The 11,788-nt window shown below is 48.6% G+C and overlaps 1 protein-coding gene across 1 annotated transcript; it reads left to right on the forward strand.

The window, feature by feature from the left end:
* The first annotated feature begins 8,627 nt into the window (after positions 1 to 8,627).
* Positions 8,628 to 11,494, forward strand: LOC122376492 (uncharacterized protein K02A2.6-like). The gene is made up of 2 exons (XM_043356381.1): positions 8,628 to 9,379; positions 10,684 to 11,494. Exons 1-2 carry the CDS (start codon positions 8,628 to 8,630, stop codon positions 11,492 to 11,494), a joined length of 1,563 nt encoding a protein of 520 aa, XP_043212316.1.
* The last annotated feature ends 294 nt before the right edge of the window (positions 11,495 to 11,788 follow it).

Raw genomic sequence — 11,788 nt, forward strand, 5'->3', positions numbered from 1 at the left:
CAGCACTCAGCAGGGCACAATTACCTTCTCTATGTGCTTTGGCTCTACGATTTAAAAAAATAAGAATGATGTATTGTTGGTTTGACGGCTGTAGCACATGTGCATAAGTGACCTGCGCCATAATCGTTGCAATAGCGCAATGATACCTAATTTGTTATTCCCGCCATAGCAAAGTTTTCCTTCATCAGGAAAAGACAATTTTCATGCATTTGGTATTTCTTTTTGTAAAAGCTGGCAGTGGCTTCATTTTGACTTTATTTACTTGCCTTTTTGTGATATACTACATTTAAAAAGTGAATAATTTTTATTTAGAAGATATTGTTGCCTAAACATTGCAGAAACGTGCATGCTCGTCAATCTAGCAGTGGATTGATATTCACGAATCTGCTGCTGGTAGACACAAGACCAGCATTCACGGTTTCCAAATGTGCCGTTTTGGTATGAAATAAAAGTTAGCCTATTTTGTTTAGAAATTTTGTCCGTATGGTTGAGTGGGTGGCTTTGAGCCCGGACTGATTTAGCCGAGACTAATTTTAGCCCTTCCCACTCCAAATTCGGTCCAAATTTTGATATAATATGCAAGGAAAACTTTTCACATCCACTCTCTGAGACAATGCCTGGTCTTCAGGACGGTGCAAGCATGGTCTCCATCCTGCTGAAACCACTGCTGTTTGATGGTGTCGGCACAGCTGCGCTGCGGCGAGCGGAAGAACCATGAGAAAATACCATTAGAAAAAAGTGGAGGATCCTCGACCACCTCTCTTGGTTTATCGTCACAGAATTTCCGCTATCGTCCTCAGGACCTCAAAGGACAGGGAGCCAAGATATGCATGCCCTGTACGCATATTACACTTTTTTCTGGCGTTTTGCCGGTTGCGACGAAACTATGAATGAGTTCAGAGATAGGGCAAGATGATAGGGTCTTCTTAGGGCCGAAAACTGAGCGGTATTTACGCTTTGTTCCAATGACGGACCCTCTCTTCGAGTTGAAATTCGATCACTTCAGTTTTCTGCTTACCTACTGTTCGGTGTAGTCATCATCAAAAAGAGGAAAGATCCTTCCTCGCTGCATGAATGTTGGGAGACGTCACCCCCTCGGCTCTTAAGTTGGGGGCAATCGCCCTTGCTCCCCCCCCCCTTGTTCCCGGGTCTATGAGCTGATTGGCAAGGCGATAAACGAGCTGATTGGCGTTTCCACCCGAGCTTGAGCATGATAGGGTCTGTTCCAGTGGTTGCTCAAACCTCCTCTAAGCTCTTATAGCCAGCGAAGGTTTTCAACACCATTAGCGTCGCCACGGGGGGGGAGGGCAAGCGGGGCAGTTTGCCTCCCCCAACCTCCGACCGAGTACCCCCTGAGATGGATGCAGATCCCATGAGATTTTGGAGTTGGCAAAAAATGGGGGTAGTTTTCGAGAATGGCTGTAAACTTTTTTTTTTTTCTACACCGCCACCCATGAACAGGTGACCAGGAGTGCCCCCTCCCTCTATCCCATCGACACACAGAACCTTACGTTAACACCAGTGAACTTAAAATGATAAGTCGCGGCACTCCCAGCTAAGAGTAAGGAAAAAAAACAAAAAAATGCAAAAAACGAGAGAGATATCAGTGGAGTATGCATGCTGTTAATATAGTAGCTTAAGAGAAGCAAAGTAGTCACAACTGAAAACAGTTGGTGACTGCCCTTCTACGCCTGAAACGCCCACTGATGCACACTTACACAGGGTATTGTTAGTGGGAGGAAGGGATTAGAGGGGGCAGTCATACATACATGGAAGATGGTCGTAGATGGTCATCTCTGGTCAAATTCAAGCAAGGTCATTCACTGAGCCTCTGTAAAGCTGTCCAACTAAGCAGAGCTTGTTGTCAGACAGCCCACAGAGGCCAGTTCCGAGGTGGTTGGAGTAGAAAATTAATGCAATTTAAGCAATATAACGAAAATGAGAGGTAACATCAACGAGAAAAAAAAAACGGAGAAGGAATACAGTTGGGAAGGAAAGACGGGCAAGAGAACTACTACCCTACAATAAACGTAGTTTTAATGTTTGACGGCCAGACGGGCCACGAGCCCCCGCCCGCACCCCCGGAAAATCATCTTTCCCGGGGGTGCCCCCTAACCACCGCCCGGGCGAGGGGAGCGCCGACCCGACCCGACAGGCCGGCACCCCGCCCGCCCGGGCGGCCGACCGGTCCCTTTCAAGTGGGACCGGTACCCAGGTTGGCCCGGATGGGTCATAGGGGCGGGGGCCCAATGCTCGGCAACTCAGGGCTCCGCCAGGCCGGCGGAGCCCGCCTGGCCCCACAGCAGACCACATCTGCCGTCCACTGTCCGCAACACCTGTCTCTTTTAGGCAAATCGTTTTGTTGGAGAAAATAAATCCCTAAATAATGTGCATAAAAAAACACGCGTACTATTTTTTTACTAGAAGCGTATATTGATGAAAGCTACTGTATTAAGTGAATCAATCATACTGACTTAGGAAGAAAGCTTTAGAGAGCTTTTTGATAATGAATTTCGAATTGGGTACCGTAGATAGTCTAGGAAACAAAGGCACCATGACTCTGTTCCAAACTCTAGGCCCAGTCCAAGATAAAGTGTGTGTTTTATAGACTCTATATGTAAATGATTCTTGGAAATGTTTAATGGAGCGAATTGTTCTACTAGATTCAGAGGTTACAAATAACTCAGCAATAGCAGTAGGCAGGCTTCCATTGAGTTTTCTAAACAGTAGTAATAGCATTTGTTGTTGTCCAAGATCCCTAAGTTTAAGGAGTTTGAGTTTCCTAAATATTGGCGAAGTATGTGCCAGTCTCGGCTGTCCATCGATAATTCTTACCGCTCGTTTTTGAAGCTTTTCTAATTCACTCAGATTAGTTGGATATGTATTTGTGTAAATAAAGCAACAGTAGTTAATATAACTCAAGAAAAGAGAATGATACAACAACAAAAGGTGTTTTGAGCTCAAGAGGTACTTCAGCCTATTCATGATTCCGATGTTCCTTGACAATATGGTTTGAAGTTTGGCTATATGTGATTTCCACTTTAGATTTTCATCAATAAACACCAAGGTATTTAACAGTATTAGCACGAGCAATTCCAGCACCATCAATTTGAATTGCTAGCTCAAAATCTGTTCGTTTATTAGCATATATCTGATAATACGATTTATCAGAATTTAAGGACAACTGGTTAGAAGCGAACCATTCAGCAACTTTAGGCATTAGTATATTTAATCTGGCTTGAAGTACGTTTTCATTTTCACCTTCTATAAAAATGGCAGTATCATCCGCATATAAAAGTACAGATATGTGGTCATCACATATGGAGATAAAATCATTTATGTACAATATAAAAAGAAGTGGACCTAGAATAGATCCCTGTGGTACTCCGATGTTTATCGGAAGAATAGATGATTGAGTATCATCAATTTGTACACATTGAGTGCGTTCATTTAGGTATGATTTTAACATCATATGCGCTTCATTGCATACACCATATTTATACAGTTTGCACAGTAATATTTCGATATCCACCGTATCGAACGCCTTGCGGAGGTCAAGGTAGATTCCACATGTGCTTTGGTTGTTTTCAAGAGCACTTACAATTTTTTCTTGGAGAATTACGATAGGCATGTAGGTACTCATACCTTGCCTAAAACCAAATTGATTGTCGCAAATGATGTTATTTTGAGTCAAATGTTCACTTAATCGAGCATAAATCACTTTTTCTAATAATTTCGAGATAACCGGGAGTAGCGAAATTGGTCGGTAATTGTTGAATAACTGTTTATCCCCAGACTTAAAGATTGGTTTTACAACAGCCCTTTTTAATAGAGTGGGGAACACACCTTGATCAAGGCAGAGATTCACGAAGTGTACAATCTCAGTAAGTATTGATGCATACGTTAATTTGAATATCTTAGTATTAATGTTGTCATGGCCACTTCCCACATTACGCATATTGTTTACGATCTTCTTTACTTCATCTTCGTTCGTGGGAGAGAATCGATGAAGTGGTATTCCCACAAAGTTAGGGAGGTTATCAATTGGGTTGCATTCAGTATCTCTTATTTTACTTTTCAGCTCCTTTCCAATGTTCGTGAAAAATGTGTTAAACTTATCAACTATGTCTTAGTGTCTTGCACCACGCCTCTGTTGGTTTTGAACGCATTAGGCAATTTAATGTTTTCGGTGGAGCCCGTGGACAATTCTTTGATGATATTCCACGTGTTCTTAGAGTCCGATGTTTTAAGTTTAGCTTCAATATGCTTCTTTGCTCTCTTATTATTTTCACAAGTAAATTGCGATATCTGCGATACTTGTTGGTATTTTCAAGCACCGGCTCTTTGTTTTTTGACACAAACAATTCATTTTTCCTGGCTATCGAGGCCAAGATACCAGGCGTGATCCAGGGTTTTATAGGCGTATTTTTCCGCGACGGCACAAAAGTTGCGCTGAACTTTTGTATTCCATCTGAGTAGGCTCGAATTATTTTTTCACAAACTAAGTTAGGATCAGTTACATCAGTGAGATGTAGTAAATCAGATTGTAGATGCATTCGTAGGTCAGTGATTCTGTTATAATTAAATGATGTGATTTGTTTCTTCGGTCTCGTATTTCTTGGTTTATATGTTTTTAGGGTGACATATATTGGGAAGTGGTCAGATAGGTCATCGTAAATTACTCCAGTGTCGTTAGCAAGTGATGTGTTGTTACAATATATGTTGTCTAGCAGAGATAGTCTTGTTTCACATTGTCTGGTTGGGAGGGATATAAGAGGAAGAAAGCCATAGGACAACATCATATTAAAGAATATCTCCGCATCATGATCATTGTCCAGCGTGCAAAGGTCAAAACTGAAATCACCAGTGACGATCATTGTGCTGGATGAGATATCCATGGAGTCGAGTATAGTTGACAGCTGTTCACAAAAAAGAGCTGGACAAGTATCAGGGGGTCTGTAGAACTGTGCAAGAATTACCTTAGAATAAGGTAGACAGCACTGCAGAATTACTGCTTCCGTACCAGTTGGACAGTCAATGGGAACACGCATGGTAGAAACTACACTGGCTGTACGAACATATACAGCTACGCCACCACCTGTGCGACCTGTGCGATTTTGAAAGAATGCTGTATAGCCAGGTATGTTGCGATATTTATCAACATCATCGTGTAACCATGTTTCGGATACACAGATCACGTCCCATTGTGTACCAGTTGAATGCAGAAAGGTATTCAGGGCTTCATATTTCTCAACACTTAAAAGAGAACGAGTATTGAGGTGCAATATAGAAAGTTTCTCAATGTCTTGAGAAAAGGTGTTGTTATTTGTTGTGACAGTGTAATATTTACAGTTGGTTCGTATAGATTCGAATTCGTTACTAACATCATGATCAAGATTAGTATCAGTATCTTGGAATGGATGAAATACCTTGTCATATAACAATGGTAGTTCATTGTCATTAATTCTAGTCAGTGGCATACAACACTAGGGTTATACCACAGAGTATGTAACTAGAAAGAGAAAAAAAGTCTCCACCAACTTAAACTCCACACCAACTTTGAAAACGTTTCTACACCCATGTCGCAAATGTTCATATGGTTGCTATATTCGAATTCAGCTCCAAAAACTAGCTTAGAAGCATGTAAAACTCGAAAAAGTGAACCGAGGTCATCAAAGGTCAGTGACCTGACCTGACCTTCAGGTGACCTTGACAGCCACCCTAATGCATGGGACCAACATCATATCACATGGCTGAACGCTTGAAACCACGAAAAGACTGCAAACGCGCGGCTAATGCGAGCTGACATTCGCCGAATCGCGATTCCGGCCAAACGTGGTCTCGAAAAGTAGGTCACAGGTCAAAGGTCGTTTGGATCAGTCATGAAACTTTCAAGATAGGTGTAAAATTGATTAACGCGAGGGTACTGAAGTTTCGTCGCGATCGACCGCTTTTTGCGCGAGTATTTCGCGGGAAACTGAGAGGGGGTTCGTTCGACCCCCCCCCCTTCCCTACGGGGGTAGATCGAACGGACCCCTTAACTAACGGGCGAGGGTTAATAAATTCGTTGAAATCCAACGAGGCGTCAACAATAACACCTAGGCTCTTTGTTCGTTGGTGTTCTCCAGCTTAGTACCACCAAGCGTGAAGATGGGCCTATCGGACATCATTTGCTTGGTAGGTACCTTCGAAGAGTCTGACACTTTGAGGCATTATAGACCATATCATATCTGCTATGTAAACTTAGTAATCAACCCCTTACAACCTAAAGTTCCCACACTCCCCTCCACCGTACTCTCGCCGTGTAACTGCGCGCGCGTCGCCGCTCGGCATCACTCTTCCTCCTATGCAAATTCCTGCCACCAGATGTCACCCACTTCGCTGTCTCGAGGCGAATAGTGAGTGCTTCACGATTCGATTCGATCCGTCGCGGCGTGGCACAGCTAGCTTTCAAGACCGCCGCGCGCCACCGGCTTGACTGTTCGTCGCTGAGCTGGTTACACCTCGGATCACATCAGCGCATCGGGGTCTCGGTGGCCGAGTGGTCTGAGCCGCACGGTTTCGAAGTCGTGTGTCCCGGGTTCAAATCCCGGCAGCCCCGCGCTGTTTTTCGCCAGCATGATGGAGGAATTCGCTTCTGCCCTGGTCAGCCTGACGGAGTTAATTCGCCAACAAGCGGAGACTTCTAATCGGCGGGAGGAACGTCTGGAAGCACTTGCTGCTTCGCAAGCTACCGCTCTCACCGCTTCGGCCGACAATGGTAATGATGTTACTCCGACCATTCGTCCTCGGCTTCCGGCATTTGCAACCCCAGCACCGCGTCTTTCTGGCGGTGCCAGCCTCCGTGAATTCTGCACTTGGAAAGAGCGACTCACCGGTTACAACATGCTGACAGGAGTCAACCAGCTCACGCAAGAGGAACAGCGAGCATCACTTTACAGCCTGGTTGACGACGAATGGCACCGGATCATCAAATTCGGCCTCAACATCACAGAGACAGCCAGTCTAAACGACACCATCCGAGCGATGGAAGACCACCTGAGGAGCCAGCGCAATGTCATCCTGGACAGACGCGACTTTTTCCGTCGCAACCAGCAGCCGGATGAGTCCTTCGACGACTACCTCATCGCGCTGAAGGAGATATCAGAGTTTTGCGACTTTTGTCGACACTGCACTGAAGACCGACTCCGTGATCGCATCATCACAGGTCTGCACGACGAAACGGCCGTTCAAACCCTGCTCTCGGAGAAGGACCTCACGTTGCAGAAGACCGTCGACATCTGCCGCGCGCGTGAGAACGCGTTTGTTAACGCCTCAGCACTCGCCGGTGATCGTCTCAACGCCGTGTCAGCCTACCGGCGTGGCGCACGGAGCTACAGCTGCGCCAGGTCAGCGAGCCGCAGCCGCCGAGCTGAACCAGAGGGCCGCGGCAGTGGAGCCGACCCAGTGGGTTCGGCCCGGATCCGAGACACAACGCCGGAGAGACGATGCCGTTTCTGCGGAGACGAATGGCATCAGCAGCTGGCCATGTGTCCTGCCCGTAACCATCGGTGCTCAAAGTGCAACAAACTACATCATTCTCCCACGTATGCAGAAGTGACCAGATTCGGACATCACGCTCTGGACAGCATGAAAACAGGCAACCAGATCGTCAGCAACCGCCTGTGCATGAGCCTACCACACAGCGAGAGGTGTCACCACCACGGAGAAGGCATCTACGTCACTTGCACGGCATCCACGTGCGAGGTCTATCAGCGCGACGGACGCCGAAAGTCGACCTCGAAGTACAACACGCCCGTGGACATGCTGTCATCCCATGGATACCCGACAGCGGTGCAGAGGTCTGCGCTATGAGTGTCCAACAGGCCCGTAGCATATGGCGTCGACGTAAGCAGCCTCTCGCCGCCACCAGATCAGCTGCTCGGAGCAGCTGGGGAAAAAACTGGATTGCAGAGGAACGTTCCAGTGCACACTCAGACTGGGTGAGGAGACCACATCGGTCGTCACCGTCTGCGTCATCCCCCACATCACTGGTGCTCTGCTGTCGTGGACCCGGTGTGTCGAACTCGGTATTCTGCCGCTCGACTTCCCGAAGCAAATCAGCCGCACAGATGCAACGCATCGCATGGAAGACGACAGAAGCGCAGAATCAACCGGATCACACGTCCACCAGCTTGCTTCATCAGATCAAGACGACAGCAGCCTATCAGCACAGAGCGAACGGTTGTCACAAGCCTCTTGCAAGCCGACTCAAGCCAAGTACCCGACCTGGCACGAAGCGCAAGGCGAACCATCTGAGGACGTCAAGCAACAGCACCTCAGCATGTTAAGGGACGCCTTCGTCGAGGTGTTCGACATCAACCGCCCACTTCGGGAGATGATCGGCGGGCCAATGAAGATCGTGTTAAACGATGACGCCCAGCCCTACGCCATCACCGCTGCCCGCTCCATCCCGTTCGCCTGGAGAGAAAAGACCAAGGATCAGCTGGACAAGCTCCTCCGTGATGGTATCATCTGAGGTCACACACCCGACAGAGTGGTGCCACCCTCTGGTCGTGGTACCCAAAAAACCCGCAGAAGGCAGCAACAAGGACAAATCAGATGTCAGGATCTGCGTCGACCTGACGATGTTGAACAGGCACGTCCGGCGTGGCGCTCATCCTCCACCGTCATGCAATGAAGTAGTCGCCAGCATCGACAAGAGCAGCAAGTTCTTCAGTAAGTTTGATGCGAAGAACGGCTACTTCCAAGTACCGCTCGCCGATGAGTCGAAGGATCTGACCACGTTCATCACCCCGTGGGGCAGATTCCGCTTCGAGAGATGTGTCCAAGGCCTCAGCTCATCTGGAGATGAGTTCAACCGCCGAGGTGATGTCGCACTCGCTGGAATACCCAGGACTTGCAAGGTGACGGACGATATCCTGTGTCACGATGACACGTACGCATCCCATCTGAAGCACGTCATCACTGTTCTGGAGCGGTGCAAGGAGCACAACATCACTCTGAACCCAACGAAACTTCAGTTCGCTCAGTCAACAGTCGAGTACTGCGGATTCAACATCAGCAAAGATGGATACACCGTGGACCGGCGCAAACTTCGCGCAATTTCCGACTTCCCAGTACCACAGAACCTCACCGATCTTCGCAGCTTCATGGGGCTCGTCAACCAGCTAGCCTCATTCTCAACAGACACAGCGAGCGCTGCCAGCCCGCTGCGCGACCTCCTCCGGCCCCAGAACCACTGGTGCTGGACCAGCGTCCACCAACAGGCTTTTGAAGCCGTCAAAGCGACACTTGTGTCACCACCGGTCCTGGCGTTCTTCAAGCCCGGCCTGCCAACAGCCCTTCACACCGACGCCACACGACTGCATGGCCTGTCGTACGCGCTTCTTCAGAGCCTTAGGTCACGTGACCTTAGGTCAACTTTTGACCTTTCGACCTTTCGAGGTCAACATACATATGTTTCGATGCGGATCGCCGAGAGGATCACGATGGTGCTATTAGTTTGTTCCTAGCTGGAATACCTTGAAAGTTATTCGAGAAAAACTTCATATATATGTGGTGCCGCAATTTTGACTTCCTTTTGCTCCTGTGACGTCATCTTTGACCTGACCTGAAAATGACCTGAGTAAAAATTATAGACCTTATCCATTTGTACCCTGCACCGTTTACCGCTTGTCGCTATCTTGCTTTATTCTCGAGATCTCGCTGTCGCTCCCGCTCGTAATAACGGACAGGTCATAAAAATGACCTGACCTGAGGTCAACGCAGGGCGATATCCACTTTCTTATTTTCGCATATAAATGACAATTGATAAGGCTTTATTCGTCATCAGATTAAGTTGCAACTTTCAGTGGGGAAAATATCAAGGTCACTCTTCGAAAAATAGGTCAAAAGGTCACGCGATCAAAATTTTCAAAAATTGAAAATCCGAGATAGCCAAAATGTTTGTTGGTTGATTGTGAGTTGAACCATATAAAGTTTTTATCGTAGAAAACCAATAGTTTTTGAGTTATAGGCCGCCAAACATAGGGCTGCAGCGCGACATCCAGGAATTGCCCGAGGCTATATCTCGGAAACCGTTGTTCGAAGAAAAAATCCTTGCCACAGCTGGCTTCCCCGCCCACCACAACCCATTAGACCAATTTTAAGCAAAAAATAAAATATGAGGGTGCAGGGCACTTGTCGATTTGTCGTGGAACGCCCCAGCTCCAGGACGGCAACTGGCGCCTCATCCAGTGTGGCTCACGTATCGTCTCTGACGCAGAGTCACGCTACGCCGTTATTGAGTTGGAGATGACCGCCATCTGTTAGGCAGTTCAGAAGAACTATCTACCTAGCCGGACTGAAAGAGTTCGATATCATCTGTGATCATCGTCCTCTCACCCCTCTGCTGAACCAGAAGTCACTCGCCCAAATCGAGAACCCCTGTCTTCTCCGCCTTCGAGAGAAGCTGGTACCATACCACTTCAAGGCTGTCTGGAAATCTGGCAAAATGCACTGCATCGCAGACGCCCTCTCCAGAGCTCCTATCGATGACCCGACGGAGGATGACCAAGAAGCCGAAGCAGAAGTCCGGCATCATCCCCACAATGTTGCACTATCTAGTGCCCAAGAGGTGGACCACAACGGAAACGGTGGCACGCCTGACCTGATCATGGATGAACTCCGTGCTGCTGCCAGGAGCGATGAGGAATATCAAGCACTGGCAGACACGATCCTCAACGGCTTCCCAGACCAGAAAGCCGACCTGCCATCCAGTCTTCGAGCCTACTGGCAGGTGAAGGAAGATCTCTCCGTCAACGACGGCATCATCCTGTGTGGCGCACGTCTTCTCGTTCCACGCAGCCTTAGACGAGACGTGCTCAAACGCCTCCACGCCGGACACCAAGGTATCGAACGGACAAAGCGACGCGCTCGCCAATCTGTCTACTGGCCCGGTCTCAACCAGCAAGTACACGAGACCGTCACAGCGTGCTCAGCCTGTCGCAAGTACCTGCCCACACAGCAGAAAGAACCGATGCTGAGTGATCCAGAGCCGTCTCGCGTCTTCGAAACGATGTCCGCCGACTTCTTCTCTCATGCGGGAAAGTCCTGGCTTGTCATCGCCGACCGACTCTCAGGATGGCCCATCGCCGTTTCCATCGACGGTGAGCCGACATCCAGGATCTTGGTCAGCCACTTGAGAGAGGTGTTCGCCGTCTACGGTGTCCCCAATCAACTCAAGACCGACGGCGGGCCACAGTTCACAGCCCGCCACACCCGCACCTTCCTGGAGCGATGGGGCGTGACGCACACGATATCATCCCTACATTACCCGCAGTCCAACGGTCATGCAGAGGCGGCGGTCAAAGCCGTAAAACGGCTGGTTCAAAAATGCAGCGTGTCCGGTCGCCTCGACCTCGAAGAGTTCTCGCAGGCCATGCTTAAATCAGGAATACACCCCGGGAGGACGGTCGATCACCCGCTGAGGTACTCTTCGGACACCCACTGAGGACCATGGTGCCGATGCACCACTCCGCCTTCGCTTGTAAATGGCAACAGGCTGCTGACGAGTGTGACAAGCGCGCTCACACCCGACGGGAAGCCGCTCGCGAACGCTACGACGCAGCAGCCCGGCCCCTGCCGTCTCTCAAGATTGGCTCAAATGTCGCCATTCAGAACAACGAAAGTGGCCTGTGGGACAGGTCCGGCGTCATCGTCGCCATCGGTCGCTACAGAGCCTACCTGGTGAAGCTCGCCAGCGGTCGTACACTGTGGCGGAACCGGCGCTTCCTACGACCGTATC

This window comes from Amphibalanus amphitrite, unplaced genomic scaffold (assembly GCF_019059575.1).
Source record: "Amphibalanus amphitrite isolate SeventyFive unplaced genomic scaffold, NRLGWU_Aamphi_draft 002165F_arrow, whole genome shotgun sequence".
Classification (NCBI taxonomy): Eukaryota; Metazoa; Arthropoda; class Thecostraca; order Balanomorpha; family Balanidae; genus Amphibalanus; species Amphibalanus amphitrite.